Here is a 16,765-nt window from a genome sequence, read left to right as displayed (position 1 = left end):
ACCCTGCATACAGAACGGACAGGTTTCTATTGGGACCCAGAAATATACTCTCTGCACTTTACAATAAGGGACACACCTCTGCGCTAATAGGGCCCACAAAACACACTGTCACCATATGGCACGCGGCGCAGGCAAAAATGGGCTGGCGGGGGGTTCTAACCCAACTTACTCCTCTCTGGGACACTAAGCGGTTGGGACGACTCAGGAATAGCAAGGGATTTGAGCAATGGGACACCATAGGCATATCCACGGTGGGAGACAAGTGGTCTAGGGGGGAAGTATTCACATTCGAACATCTTCAGCAACAATACGAACTGGCTCCCTCTGAAATATTTCACTACATGCAGATCAAGCACGTACTGACCACGGCCATACCACACGGCACCGAGGTACCTGAGGCTACCCCCGTGAAGGACAGGATACTGACGGACTGCATGCAAAAGCGGGCTACATTATTCACTTACCAAAAGTTAGTTAATAACCTCCCGGACCCCACGGCACCACTCGGGGACAAATGGACCCGTGACTTGGGCGACCTTGATGACACAGAATGGCAGGAGTCGCTGGCCTCGCCTCGAGAGGTGAGCATACCCTCGCGACTCAGACTAGTGCAGCTTAAAATCCTACATTGCACCTACTTCACTAGACATACCCTATGCAAGATGGGAAAAACATCACATCCATATTGCCTCAGAAGTTGTGGGGAGGAAGGTACCTTTTACCATACCATATGGCACTGTCCGAAGATCGCCGACTACTGAAAGAAAATAATGAGAACAGTATCGCAGGCTGAAGGGGTGTCGTTGATACCAGAACCAAAGAGGTTCTTATTAATTATGTGGAAGCTGAATGACGTTTCTCATCCGGCGCAGAACTGGGCCACGCTGGGGATAATGGTTGCTAAACGCAATATAACGCAAAAGTGGGGGACCGCAAAGGTGCCATCTTTGGCTGCATGGTGCAGGGATATGGACATGGCTATGGTGACTGAGAAGACAGTGTTTATTAATCGGGGCTGCCCCCAGAAATGGAGCAAGGTGTGGGGAGCGTGGAATAAGTTCAGGGGAGACATTTGTGAACCACCGCCAGAACATAATGAGGACAGTTCGGAGGAAGAACATTAAAGATAGTAACATGTTCTATTTGAAGGGACTGATTGTAGACTCTGAAGATCTAAATGAGAATCTGAACATAGAGTTTGTACTACTGATATGGGAATATGTAATAATGTGGTATAATATGACTGTAATTCACCGGAAATTTTCGTTTACGCTGATAATGAAAATAATAAAAAAGAATTTAAAAAAAAATAGAAAACCGGAAGAGCGTGTGCAAGCTAACACTCACCTATTATTGTAACACCGATCCGCAACGCAGATCACCGACAGTTCCAGCTCGAGAATTCTGGTAACAGAAGGTTTATGTTAATAAACCGTGGAGAATTAAATAACAAGTAAAGTCTGCAGCCCCTGACAGAGTGAGCTGGGAAGTGAAAGAAAATTCTCATGATAAATATTCCTGAATTTGTCTAGGGGCATGCTCCATAAAGTAGCGCAGAGGGTTAATGTGCCTGTTGAAAAAAACGTGTTCCATGCATATAATGTGGATACCTCAGTGGATTACTGCTTTTGTCACAGAAATCCTTTTGTTACTTGGGGTTCAGCCCCACCTGGGGCTGAGCTGGGGTGGGGTGCTGTGCTTGGAACGTATGTGTTTAAAAGCACCTGCTGCTGAGTTACTTATGTGTCTGTCAGTTTTCAGGCAACAATAAAAATGTCACAGATAACTCTATTGATTAATGTGCCTACTGGAAAGAGACCAAATTTGTCCACTCTCAGTTTTGACTCCCCTTAAAGTAGTGCAAATGGTTAATAAGCCTGCTGCAAAGAAAGTGTACTAGCATATAACAGAACTGTATTTAATGTTTTTAATCACAGGGCACTAGGTTAGTGTCCTTCCATTTCAGCTGCTTTGCAACAGTTTCAAGATCTTCTTGAAGTTTTGCTCAAATTAGTGTAATTTTTTTTAGTGTATCTATTTCTATTGCCTTCATTGCTTGATCTTGCTCACGAGAAAGTGTCACATTAAGTGTCACACATTTGATCTTGAATATTGCTCATAAGTACACTCAAACCATGAAAATGTCACACGTAGCAATCTGAAACGTTGGCAGCTATGACTGACAGTTTAGTACAATGTCACTAGGAGGTAGGGGGAGGGGCGATCGTTTATTCGGGTAGAGTACACAACAAATTGATAATTATCTTGAATACTCAGTGGCACATGCTGATAACAATGCCATTAAAATACAGGGTTTGAAAGTAGGTTTAACACAACAACTATTGTGAATTATTCAGCATACTGACCGAAATATGTGCATTTATTTTAAAAATCGGCAAATAATAAATGTTTAATGTTATTATGTTCAAAACTCAAATCGAAAAGAAAAAAGAAAACTTAGAAATTACGGTTTATCGATTGGAGCTTACTTGGCGTTATAGTTCTGGAATTACACGTGCCGACGTTTTACGATGGCCGCATTGTTTTCAATTAGAGCGCTCGCTCACCCTCAGTGTTGTCCTCCTTCTGTTTCTTTTTCTCTTTTGACAGGTCCCCGCCTATTGGGTGGAGCGAGAGGAGCATGAGCTGCATCCCTGAGGGGGGGAGTACTGAACTTTGCTTCTATCCCGATCTGTGCTTGCCCTGCACCAGCTGATCTTATACTTTTTCTTCACCGAGCCCGTGTACGTCTAACGCAGCCATGGCTCTGGCAAGAGGCAAGAGGGTGTTTGTCGTGGGAGTTGGAATGACAAAGGTACCTTTTCATCCACGCATAGTTACCAGGTTTTCCCTTTGCTAACGTGTGACGTTTACATGTTTTCAGGGTACCAATGTTTGTCACTTAAATGCATAACGTGTGACGCATTGAGTGAGGATCTCAGGTAATGATATATATATCAGAAATTACCACCTTTATCCGGTTTTTAGGTGGCAATTTGGATACGATTGTAATGTTTCTTAAGTGTTTATTGCAGGTCATTAACTTACATTGTTTTTAACATGCTTTCCGCTTTTGGCAGTTTCGATACTAAAATGTACTTCCAGCTGTAAATTCTAGCACTGACCTAGTTAATGATTTTGGACCAGTAATGTGAATGACACATCCTGTCCAAAATAAACATGCACACCCTCAGCAAATGACTGCCCATCATGATGGGCCCTGACATTTGCAAATGTACAGCATTCCCCATGGAACTTTCAATTGCTCAGAGTACCTTAGGTTCCACATGTTTACAACAACAAGTTAAGGAAGTAAAGGAGCCTTGTTTTGTCTCTAGATGTGGGCAGGCCTAGGATTTGAATTAGAACTGAAAAAAACGACCTCTTTTGATTGAAGTGCCAAAACCGGAGGAGAGTGCATCATTGGCAGTGGCACACATCCTCACATACTATCCTTGGATGAAGAATTATCGACAGGTATCCCTTTCATCACCCCAGATTGAGCACCTCCACTAGGAACTGTAAGATTGCCCCCCAACCTCGGCTTCAAACAAGGTTCCAGATTGCAGGACCACAAGAGCGCTTGGACAACGTACCTAAGTGACCAATGTGACATCTCTGGGCTAGATAAGTCTCTGTAAAAATAAATTGACTAAATCGTATGTGTGGCCATACCAGCCCTCTTCCTGTACTTACAGACCCCATCTTTCCAGCTTTTCTTCATGCTTTATGTACTCATCTCCTCCTTTTGTTTCCCACTTTCCTTTCTTCAAACACTCTCTCTCCCTTTCTCCGTCATCCACTGCACTCACTACATGTTTTCACTTATCAGTCTTTTTCACTGTAGTGTTTTCCTCACATTTCTTTCCTTCCTTCCTTCATTTCTTTCTTTCTTTCCTTCCTTTATTTCTTTCCTTCCATTCTCCATCTCTCTGCTTCTTTAGATCTCTTCTTTTCCTCCCTCTTATATTTGCATCTCTCTCCTTCTTTTCTTCCCCACTTATCACATTGCGCCCTTCTCTGTCCTGATTATGTATTTCTTTTTCTTTCCCCTCACCATTTGTCTTTTTTCTCTTTTGTTCCTTCTTCATACTTCTAGCTCACCATACTCTCCCCCTTTATCTCTCCACCTCGATATTCTCTGGGTTGCTTTGTCTTTCCTCGAATTTTACTATTCTCCTTTCTGTCCCTTCCCCTTTTTCTTTCCATGGAATCTTTTATCCTCTCTCTCTCTCTCTCTTCTGTTTGTCTCTCCCTCGCTGCCATCTCCCACCTACTGTCCCCACATTGTCTCTTTCTCCCCAGCAATTCCGCTCTAGTTCGTAACTTTCTGTCTCGCTTTTCTTCTCTGTGGCTGCTCATATTACATGCAAGCGTAAACTCTTTTTAGGTCTCGCCTGGCGGTAGCAGCCCGCATGCGCTGACCTCGCCATGCAAGAGCCTTTTGGAATAAATTCGGATTCCATGTGCACACATAAGGGTGGACAAAATGTGCACACGCATGGACAAGAGATGTGCACGTGCGCACGCATGTTGTCCACACGTATGGACAAGAGATGTGTACGCGTGCGCGCATGGCGGCGTGCTTACACATCCCTTGCGGCTACCAATGCAGTCTCCACACAGCTAAATCATGCCTGCGTAACGCACTGACACCGCCTGCATACGGCACCCATTCCTAACAGCCTGCAGCAGGGTAACACGGTGGCTACCCCTCTACACGCAGCACCCGTCTGCAACTAGCACGCAGCGCACGCGCACACACTTTCAAGCCGGCACTCCATGCGCAGTACACCGTTGCAGCAGGCGCACATGCTGCAAGACTCGTAACCCCCTGACCCCAACCCCTCCCCTTAAACTGAGATCATGCAGTTTAACTCTGGGTGTAGTTTGCGGAGTAGCACTACGCGTAGCTGCACATAGTATACTTTGAACTACGCATAGCACACAAACTGCGTAGTGCGTAGATTATGGCACTGTGTACTTGTCTGCACTGTGCAATAATTACAAATGGAATCTTGCATGATGCCAGTTATGATAAAATAAGTATCTCTATCTTTAAATGCAAAAGCTTCATGAAAGGGTTTCAATGCTTTTGCATTTGACTCTTGAGGGACATCTAGTAACGACTAATGGAACTGCAGCTTGATGTAAGAATAATTTCAATGCTTTTGCATTTGACTCGTGAGGGACATCTAGTAACGACTAGTTGAACTGCAGCTCTTTGTAGAATTATTTTGAAATTGGATACTATAATATTCACTGCCCACCGCTAATCTCGTCACATAATGCTTTGCAGGGCCTTTGGTTGGGATTGTTTTTTTGCCAATAATTGTGCTTGGGGTGGTCCTAAGAGGATGGGACCACCACCAAATTGTTCAACAAGATGTGCTTTTTGTTTATGCACTTTGTGTTCAAGGCATCTGCTTGGTCCTCCCCCTAGGTTAGGGGGGACCCCAAAATCATCACCTCTCTCATTGCCTAATATTTTAATTCAAAAAGTTCACTATTGTGAATTGGTTATGTGATTTTTAGCATGTAAAATTGCTTTATCAAAGCATCTGTGGGTGTTGTTGATTTAGCTGCTACGCTGCGTGATTAAGCACAGTTTTTGTACTGTGCTACATGCAATTTGCGGAGTGCGAATTAGTACAAACTACGTGCGCTCTGTGCCCCCTTACCTCTGAGTCGGACGAGCTGTTCTGATTCACCTCAGACTCGGGACTTCGGCTGAGTCCTCGGAGGTTTTGTTTTTTATTTCTATGCTTTTTTAGTGCCCACTGACCCCAATCTCGGTAAAAAAAAAGTATCCTTAAGTAATTCCCTGAACGTTGTTATAGTCTGGAAATTTACTGGTTCATGCAGTAAATTTCTATAAAGACTGAATATTTTCAACCAGTGGAGAATATAACAAACACATACCTCCATTCTTGAAGCTTGCAGCTCAACCAGTCACAAAGGGGGCAATTGGATTTCTTGCATCACAAGCCGAACTGCACTATACTTCAGCATGCTCAACATTCGTAAAGCCAAACATAAAAATAGCAAGCAGAAGCGTGTTGTGTTTGTGCATCATCAGGACAGTTGACATTTGTGAATCACAGGAAACAAAACGTTTTATAAGCAAAACATTTCACTTGTTAGAAAGGAAACAAAATATATTCCTTCCTTAAACCTCATTCATTGCATGCTCACCACAGTTATGAGTGTGCTTTGTGGGAACGTGTCCTAGGATTCGACAGAGTAAGATGAGCAGCAGCAAATGTCAACAAGAGGGCCCATAAGGGGTTTATGTTTTCATTCAATCCCTGCCTGAGTAAATAGTTTCACCCAAGGGATTGATCATTTGAACAAATCAGTCTATTGAAGCACTGGAGGTACAGTAATCTGCTCAGGATCCCATATAGCTAAAAAGCAGTCCAAACATCCTCATGGACAGTACCACATAAATTAACCGCACCATTAATACGACCTTATCTTCATAAGTCTCTTTAGGTTCGCACGTACTGACATATACCTCATGTTTCTGTAAAAACTCCTTACAGGCACAGTAATATCTTTTGCAGTTCTCATGCAAACTCCACAAGATTCTTGCTAGCTCAGCCCATCCCCTCTGTGTCTCCTGTTGGAAGACTCTTCCTGACCCGAGAAGCTAAGATACACAGCACACTTGCGTGCCACACGCTTCAGTTGGTACAGAAAGGAGAGAAACTGAACATTCACTAAAATGTACACTCAAATCACCACCCACAAGTCCAGTTCCTCAACACACAACTTACAGTACCTCACAAAGTACCCTACACCACTCATCCCCCAACCAAAATCTTTTTCAAACATACCCATTATTTGATAAATCAGGACCCGCACATGTGACATTTCTTCTTTTAATTTTCACAAGCTCTTAGATATATTCTTGTAGTCTCAAATGCTTGGACCACATCTGGGGCCTCTTTCTAGTGCAGTCTGTCTAATGTGGAAAAGTAAATTTTGCCATGTTCTGTGTCCCTACGTGTCATCCATCATATGTTATGTGTGCATGATTAATATGCATATGTATTCCCTATGTTCGATTCAAGACGCAATTATAGTTGTGTCCACCTCTAGTATGTCAGTTTCCAGTCCTCGTGAATACTACGAATATCAGGCCTATGTAAAGCTACGTTGCCACGTCTCTCAGTGTGCACGTTATTCCATTATAAAGTCCCCGTTTCTAGGCCTCAAAAGGGCCTGGACACCAGATTCAGCTCCTGTCTCCTGAAGCCTCGCTGAGGAGCGATACAGCCCCCACCTGTATCCTCGACCCTTCACTTACTTCCTGCCTCGCAGTGCCCGGTTCAGCCTGGCTCTGCCTCTGAGTCTGCCAAGAGTATGTTATAGTTTCAGTTATCAGTTCAGTCCTCCTTCTCTGCATTCCTAAGCTACTGAACTGCATCAATAGTTTCCGTCATTGTCTAGCCTTTCCGGCTCCATGTAAGAGAAATACTGTATTTAATGGTCATTTCGTATTCTTCATCACGCACTACATGTAGAATAATGCATGGTCCAGTCTTAGAATCAAGTTAGCCTTTCCCCTCCTGACTTCTAGTTTATATCAACATGTTCTCTAAACATCAGATACTAGATACTGCTAAGGTACATGTCCCCCTGACCCTCTGCAGCCGTGACGGAACCATACCGTGCACGTGCAGATATTTCTGCTTCAAGTATCCCTCAGGCCCACGGAGGAGACGGAGGAGGCGGTCCAGCATCCAGACGAGGCGGTGGAGGAATGCGGCGAGTCCCGACCAGAGCCCAAGCCAAGAGTCCAAGGTCCGAGGTATCCGGAGGTCCACCCGTAACTTAAGTCCGAAGTTCGTTGTCCGTCGTCGAAGCAGTCCAGTCCAGTCCGGGGCCTTCCGTTCTTGCTGCCCGGTGAGTGCCATTACTGGGGTAGTATCTAGACAGGGTCAATCTAATTGACTCTGGTCCGTGGGTTGGTGGTACCCAGACACACAAACGAAGTGTCCACTTCGGTGGATACGGGTCCTGACGTGTCTCTTTATGAGACCGGTAAGTTTCGTACTGTTTCAGCAGTGCATCTAGTTTCTGTTCTAGTCAGTTCTGTTCTCGAGAAAATTCATATAAAGTCATATATTCTGTGTTCCGTATTCCAGGTAGTATTCTGTTCGAACTGTTATTCATAATGTTTTTCATGTATTTTAATGTCGTGGTATGAATGGGGAATAAGTATCGTGTTCATTGTGTATTGTATTGTGTCCAGATTATAGTTCAGTCATGCCGCTGTTTTCAAAGTTACGTCAGTTAAAAACTAGAAAGGGTTTGTTAGAGGAAGCAGTTCCTGTCCCGCCTAGGGACAGTCCAGGTCATTTTATGTATCAGAAGCATGGCATAAGCGCCATACTGTATCTAGATTTATGGGTAGAGTATACAAAACAGTTAGAAGAAAAGTATAGATGGCCCGTATCGGGTACATGGGATGCCGAGTGCATCATGCGAGTAGAAGAGGCATTATGGAAAAAGAAAGCCAGACAATCACAGAAAGATGCCATCGATCTATGGCGTAAAGAAGCTCATAAAAGAACCGAAAAAGAAATCAGAAAGTCAGAATTAAGTAGAGAATCCTCGGAACGAGCACAAGAAAAAGAACTAATCGAGATAGGTGAACATGTCAAAGCCGAACAGTCAGACAGACAGAGGAATGCCCTCATTAAGGGTATGTATCCTCTTCTTGCCGAGGGCTTGCCAAAAGCGACCCCGGAGGCATCCAGTAATTTTCCGCCACCACTAGTTCCGATCAAGTTACGTCACAAACAGACCGCAGCTGATATTTTCATCTCGTCCTATTTGGACGACACAGTCCCAGAATATGCAAATCCTGTTCCCGCTCCACCAGTCCCTGTAAATCAGGCACTTCCCGTTCCTCCAGACACCGGGGCACCCTTTGCAGCACCTGCTACGGTCCCCCCGGTCCAGCCCGCCATACAAGTCCAGCCCGTATTCCAATTTCCCACCCTGCCAGGACGAAAAGCATCAGTTGATGATTCTAGTCTAGGGGCCGCAGGAGGAGGTCCTCCTCAAACCCCGCCGCCACATAAGCGTTCAACGGCAGCCGAATTACATATGCAAGCGTCACAACGTACGCCCAGACTGTCTGTTGCAGAAATAAGAAAATCCCTTGCCGAATGCTGCTATGACCCAGTCCCAGGCGAAGATGATATGGTTTTATATTCATTACGCGTAAGAAATGTGGCCGAGTATCTAGTCACCCTACCAGATATGAAGGAAGATCTAGACAGAATATATCGTTTCATCCGTACAGGGGAAGATCCAGAAAGTATTAGTGATGTCATGTCCCAAAGGAAAGCTGAGACCCGGCTCATGATATTAAAGTTTCTGATTAATTGTCTAATAAGAGAACAAGATTACCCGTCCAAAAATCAGGCCGAAATGAAAGCCCTGATGAAGTGGAGTAATAGTATAGCCGAGGGTAAGCACAAGACTATCGGTGCTATGGAGAGTATGTACAAGAAAATCCGTAAAGGAATAATAAAGTTACACGAACAACGTAAAGCAGCACAAGTAAACGAGAAAGAAAGTAACTCTGATACTGAAGAGTTAGACGACGAGAATTCCGCCAGAATAGCGTATGTAGGACAACCTAGATTTCCAGATCGCCATTTACGCCTAGAACACAAGTCTACGTTCCATCATTCAGTACCAGACCAAGGTTCTCTAGAACAAGTATTTCAAGCTACCGATCACATTCTGAAATCACGAATCGGTTACAGTGAGTTAAGTACTATGCATGAACAAGAACTAGCCCGATCAGCAGTCCGATGGATTACTGATTCTACCACTTTTCCAGACGAAATAGTGGCACAAATGTTTCTGAAAATGCCCCCAGCCGAGCAACGACTGGTGGGTATGTATATGATTCAGCACCTCATTACTCTGTATGAGGGTCAACATTCTGATCCAGGTCCGTTACATGATATCCTGAACGAGTTACTCCAGTATAGATGGAGAGGTCTAGGTACCGATTTAATTAGTGTCATTCTAGAACAGCGCCACAAATATAGAACGTTTCTGAACCCGCATTTTGTTCATGTCTCACCCCCAGAAAGTAAACCATTTTACATAGACAGACAGAATCCGTTACGAGAAGTCCACCCAGTTAGAGGAACGGGTGGCGAAATGCAGCGAGTGTTTGTATACACTCCGATCACAAAGATGGAACTTCTGGAGATGAAGAAATTAATTCCCTGTCAGATAAAGATCCAGCAGGGTTCCATAGAGAATTAAAAGACATGCTCCGTATGGGAGAATACACGTATCCAGATATAATTAAAATGTTAAAGGTTCTGTTGCCCGCAGGGGTGTATGAAAAGCTCAAGGAAAAAGACTGGGAGGTGGGAGAGAAAAAGATCGATTGGGCAGTCCTAGAAGCTGAAGATAAGATACGAGTACCAGGTACCGGTCTCGGAGATAAATGTAAAGAATTACCTGAATTATTGATTCAAGTTTTACCCAGATTATTAACAACTAAAAAGGAAGACTGGGATGCAATCTCAGCCTGTAAACAGAAACAAGACGAAGATATTAGTGATTTTTATTCTAGATTCGAGAAATGTTTTAGCATCAACAGTGGCCTCAAGACAAGTAGTGAGTCATACCCTCACCTTTTTGTTACTAAATTAGTCGAGAATTCAAGCCCACAAATTAAAAATCGAGTTCTGAAAGTCGAAAGTACCTGGCAAGCTAATACCCCGTCCCAGATGTTGCAGATGCTCCAATACCACCAGAATAGAATCAGAGAAGAGCAAGAACATGAAAGAAAACGTATGAAAGACACGAAAATGAAAGTACTAGTTGCACAATCTGTTCCTCAAGACAGTCAGAAGAGGGGTCCGAATCAAGCCAGTCATCCTGCAGCTCCCGTTAAAGGGAATTGCAATTATTGTAAACAGCCAGGTCATTTTATAAACGAGTGTGCGGTTCTGAAACACAACATAGCTACTGGTAAGACTAAAGAAAGACCACGTCCGCCTAGACAAGAACAAGTTTCACAGACTCCTCAGTTACAGAATGCACCACAGACAGTTACAGCACCGCAGCCTATCGCTGCAACACAGCATGTCACACAGCAGATGTACCAGTATGCACAGTCTGAGTATCCAGAGTACCAACAGTATTCATGAAACAGCCTAGAGAGGGAGGTAGGCTTGCCTCTCATCGAGATACCTGTAGATCAAGAAGGTCCCTATGTTCATAGTCAAGTATTAGGGAAAGACAGAAAGTTTTTGATTGATACAGGGGCAAGTAGGACCACAATTAGTCACGCCGAAGTTCCAGGGGCTCCGCTCTCAGGCTCAAGAAATGTTTCCCTTGGATTTTCAGGAAAGCCTATCGTAAATGAGATCTCAAAGCCAGTTTCTCTAGAAGTAGGTCCATTGTCCCGCACTACTGATCTGTTGCTTACTAAGTCATGTCCAGAAAATCTATTAGGCATTAAGACACTGAAAGAGTTAGGTGCAGTTATATGCTGTTCCCCAGAGGGAATACGATTGTTCCTACGTGACTTTAAGGGTCACTATGTATTACGAGATTTTGATTCAAGACTGTCTAATGTTCCACAGCACTTATGGGCGCAAGGTCCAACTGATGTAGGTTACATGCAAATCACACCCTATCGTGTGACTCTCAAGCCAGGTGTAGTGTTACCACGAATCAGACAGTACAGATTGCCACCTGAGGCTGTAGCAGCCTTATCCAAAATTATTGACGAGCTCATTGCTCAAGGAGTGGTTGTGGAAACTGACTCCAATGTATGTAATTCTCCGATCATTCCAGTCATGAAACGTACTGATCCAAATGCACCCCCAGTATATCGATTAGTGATTGACCTACGAGAACTTAATAAGTGTATTATTCCTCAGTACCCAGTTGTCCCAGACATCTCTTCCCTATTAACAGCCATTGATTCCGAAGCCACGTTCTTTACTGTAATCGACCTCAAGAACGCGTTTTTTAGTGTTCCCATTCATCCAGACAGCCAGTTCCTTTTCGGATTTTGTTTAAATGGAAGGAGCTATAAATTCACACGAGCTCCTCAAGGTTTCACAGAAAGTCCTAGTATTTACAGTCAAGCACTCAAGAGACAACTAGACAACATTCACATGCCAACTGACACTGCCCTGCTCCAGTATGTCGATGATCTACTGATCACAGCCCGTTCTGAACGTGCTTGCGAGCAAGCATCCCTTACAGTCTTGTATTTCCTAGCCGAGATGGGGCACAAGGTGTCCCCTTCTAAGCTTCAATTCTGTGTCCAGCAAGTGGTATACTTAGGACACTTACTGTCCAAGAGGGGTAGGCAGTTGACACCAGACCGTATCCAGTTAATAGCGAGTCTTCCTCAGCCCAAGACCCAGAAGGAGGTACGTGCTTTTATTGGCCTTACTTCTTATTGCAGACAATGGATTCCTCAGTATGCATTTCTAGCCAAACCACTGATACAGTTAACGACACAGGAGGCAGCCGTATCGACTGTTCTCCCTTGGACATCTGAACATACACTTAGATTCAATGAGTTAAAGAAAGCTTTATGCCAAGCTCCAGTTCTAGCGACACCGAACTACAGTAAGCCTTTTACACTTTTCGTTACTGAACGCGAAGGTACAGCATTATCTGTTCTCACACAAGATCAAGCAGGACAATACAAGCCATGTGCTTATTTTTCGAGCACACTAGATCCTGTAGCCCAGGCTCTGCCTGTGTGCCTCAAGTCAGTTGCAGCCACAGCACTAGCTATCAGGCAAAGTGATTCCATAGTCTTAGGACATTTCCTGACAGTACAGGTTCCACACTCTGTGGAAGTTCTTTTGAACCGAACACAAACTCAGCACTTGACAATTGCACGTTTAACAGGTTATGAATTGACATTATTCCAGCCACACATAGAAATCAGACGCTGCAACATCCTTAATCCTGCTACACTGTTACCATCAGTTAATTCAAATCCAGCCACACATGACTGTGTGGAAGTAGTTAACATTACGACAAAGCCAAGACAAGATCTGACAGATACTCCGTTACCAGATCCCGACCTGACACTTTATGTGGATGGTTCATGCATGAGAACTAGTACAGGAGAACTAGTCGCCGCGTATGCAGTGACTACTGACACTGAAGTTATTGAAACACACCGTATTGACACCCTGTCCGCTCAAGCAGCAGAGCTAGTTGCTCTGACACAAGCCTGCATACACGCCAAGAACTTGAAAGTTAATGTCTACACGGATTCACGTTACGCATTTGGAGTCGTACACGACTTCGGAGTGCTCTGGCAGGAGAGAGGTTTCATGACTTCTCATGGAACCAAGATTCAGCATGGTCTCCTTATTCAAGCTCTGTTAGATGCCATACACTTACCGACATCTATCGCTATCATGAAATGCAAAGCACATACGAAAGTTACTGACATTATTTCCCAAGGTAATGATCTAGCAGATCGCACAGCCAAGCTTACAGCACAGACTCTAGACATTCCAGTTAATCAGACACATACTCCAGATCCGACTACATGTATGACAGTTAAGGACCCTACTCAAGATGTCATAGACATACAGTTACATGCTACTCCCGAAGAAATTAAGAAATGGTCCGAACAAGGAGGGGTCCAGACAGATCAAGGATGGTTAACGAAGGGTAGAGCCACATGGTTTCTCCCCGACTCTATGGTTCAAGTCATTATTAATACCGCACATAGTCCAGCACATTTAGGAGAAAAAGCTATGTTAGACAGTATCCAGAACATTTGGTTCAACAAGCATTTACGAGCTGCAGCCAAGCAGAAAGTCCGTACCTGTATGATATGTTGTCAGTTTAATCCAGGTAAAAGTGTCCCGGTGGAACAAGGTGGATTCCAGCCCCCTGACCACCCTTTGAAGTCCTCCAGATGGATTATATTCAGATGGAGCGATGTCGAGGTTTCAAGTATGTCCTTGTAGTTGTATGCGCTTTGTCCAGGTGGACAGAAGCATATCCAGTCCCAGATTACACAGCCGCGACCACTGCCAAGCAGTTGGTTCGTGAGTTCTTCCCCCGTTATGGACTCCCTAGAGTCGTATATTCTGATAACGGTCAGCCATTCTCATCTGAACTCATGAAGCACGTTTCCCTGTTGTTAGGGTACCAGTGGAAGTTTCATTGTGTACGCCATCCTGAAGCAGCCGGTCTCGTAGAGAGACATAATCAGACTCTGAAAATCCGTATCGCCAAAGTATGCAAAGAAAAAGGTGTGGACTGACTAGTAGCTCTGCCAGTCGCTTTATTTTATATGCGCATGGTCGCACATTCCAGATCAGGTCTGTCCCCGTATGAGGTCGTATTCGGCCGCCCCCCAAATATGTGGGGTACTCCTAGACCCCGAAGTATTACCGATGTTTCAAGTAATATGCTGACAGATTACCTAGCTTCCTTGATGTCTGCCCTCAACTCATGTCGTTCACAGGTTGCCGCCGCATTTCCAGACAATACCGAGGTGGCACCGCATGAAATCGTTCCAGGATCCATGGTGTTGGTGAGGAATTTTGACAGATCAAGTCCGCTGGAGCCTCGCTGGAAGGAGCCCCGACAGGTCCTCCTCACCACCCGTACAGACGTGAAGTTGGAAGGTCGCAAAGGCTGGGTGCACCTTTCTCATATAAAAAAGTTTTATGGACTGAAACCCGTCTTAAAGAACATTTCCCAGGATTTGAAGGATTGCCAAAGCACCATTTTTAAGGACTGTCCCGCAAAAGACAATGTTACTACACCCCCCCTGTTAGAGAAAACTCCGCAACAGGAGTATAAGTTAAAACTCCGGTCTAGTAAAATAAGTCAGTCAGTTTGATTGTCTAAGTCCTCCCCTAGGTGAAACGGTTAGACTGTTTCTGACATGTATAAAATAGACCCCCATAGTGAGAGAGTCAGTCAAAACTCAATCCGATGTATCGTTTTTCTAAGTTTCATATTATTTCTCAGCATTATGATTTCCTGCACCAGTTATGCATTTTACCTGTATCTTCCAGTTCCTCATGTAAATATGTCTTCTAATGCTACTGTAGAGCACATGTTTAGTGATCTACCTCCCCATGAACTCTCTTACCGCCTCGCTATGCGAAATAATTCCTTTATCCGCATGTTACATTACTCACACCAGACCAGCAATGCCACTAATTGTTGGGTGTGTGGTCGACTCCCCCCTTTCCAGACACCGAAGGGAGTTCTGCCACTTTTTCCTTATCCATTTTCACATAATGGTTCGTGTGGAGCATGGTCCACTTTAACGTCATCCTCAACAGATATGTCTTTTCTTAACAGTACATGTTTCCCAGACAAGCAAGGTCTCCCCCACAGAACAGGTTTAGATCTAGAAAATGAAGTGTATAATTTAGGTAACTATTCTTCGAATTTCATGGTCCTGAATGTTCAGTCTGCTACTACCCCAGACTTACCTGCTATTTCAGTATTACCAGTCAAAGGCGAATTATGTGTCCGAAATTATGGTTCTGTACATGTAGGACATAGTGATTGTACTACTATTGTCAAGTATAGTGACAGTGGGAAATCTATTTTCAAAGCTTCACGTCATTCTTATTTTATTTGTGGTCAAACTGCATATGTTCGTCTGCCCCTCGATTGGGAGGGAACCTGTTACATTGCCTTCCTACTGCCACCAGTTTTCCTAGCCCCATCTGATTATCACAGAAACACACATCTAGTACACATTAGACATAGAAGGGAGTCCCCAATTGTCGATTATACTGAAACTGCTCTAGAACAATATACAGATTTCAATAGAGGTTTCTTCTTCTTTATAGGACCTATCCAGAATAGTAAACTGATCCGTAGGTTAACAAGAACCCTCGAAGCTGTAGTAAATGAGACTGCCTCTGCTCTAGGTAACTTAACCGAAGAGCAATCTGCTATGAGATTTGTCGTTTTACAGAATCGTCTCGTCCTTGACGTCATACTGGCCGATAGGGGCGGGGCCTGTAGAGTCATCGGATCTAGTTGCTGCATTTTCATTCCAAATAACGCGCCGTCTGTTTATTCAGCTATAACCAGACTCCATAAAATTGCCCATCTGATACACCAAGATCCAGGCACCTGGATATGGTCCGGTTGGTTCTGGAATATAATTTCCGCATGGGGATGGAAAATATTGTCCTTCCTAGGTATTGCAGTAGCGATCATATTCAGCTGCTGTCTCTGTATACAATGTGGCCCTGCGATTTGCGGCATTTGTGCTACCTCTTGTATTCCTAATCCCAAGCCCCGTTCTAAATCCCGTTCCAGGATAATTCGAGACGAGCAAATGATACTGTATGAAATGATAGATGGTATCATGAATATTGATGTTTCCTGATGGAAACGTAGTGACAAGGAGGGAATGTGGAAAAGTAAATTTTGCCATGTTCTGTGTCCCTACGTGTCATCCATCATATGTTATGTGTGCATGATTAATATGCATATGTATTCCCTATGTTCGATTCAAGACGCAATTATAGTTGTGTCCACCTCTAGTATGTCAGTTTCCAGTCCTCGTGAATACTACGAATATCAGGCCTATGTAAAGCTACGTTGCCACGTCTCTCAGTGTGCACGTTATTCCATTATAAAGTCCCCGTTTCTAGGCCTCAAAAGGGCCTGGACACCAGATTCAGCTCCTGTCTCCTGAAGCCTCGCTGAGGAGCGATACAGCCCCCACCTGTATCCTCGA

The 16,765-nt window shown here is 44.1% G+C and overlaps 1 protein-coding gene across 1 annotated transcript in view; it reads left to right on the top strand.

Moving 5' to 3' along the window:
- The first annotated feature begins 2,600 nt into the window (after window positions 1–2,600).
- SCP2 (sterol carrier protein 2) overlaps window positions 2,601–16,765 on the top strand; it is a 336,550-nt gene continuing 322,385 nt past the window's right edge. The window contains exon 1 of the mRNA XM_078670520.1: window positions 2,601–2,815. Within this exon, the coding sequence (XP_078526646.1) occupies window positions 2,762–2,815 (54 nt within the window). The 5' untranslated portion in view covers window positions 2,601–2,761. The remainder of the gene's footprint in view (window positions 2,816–16,765) is intronic.

This window comes from Lissotriton helveticus, chromosome 1_2, assembly GCF_964261635.1.
Source record: "Lissotriton helveticus chromosome 1_2, aLisHel1.1, whole genome shotgun sequence".
Classification (NCBI taxonomy): domain Eukaryota; kingdom Metazoa; phylum Chordata; class Amphibia; order Caudata; family Salamandridae; genus Lissotriton; species Lissotriton helveticus.
This window is presented reverse-complemented; position numbering and strand designations above follow the sequence as displayed.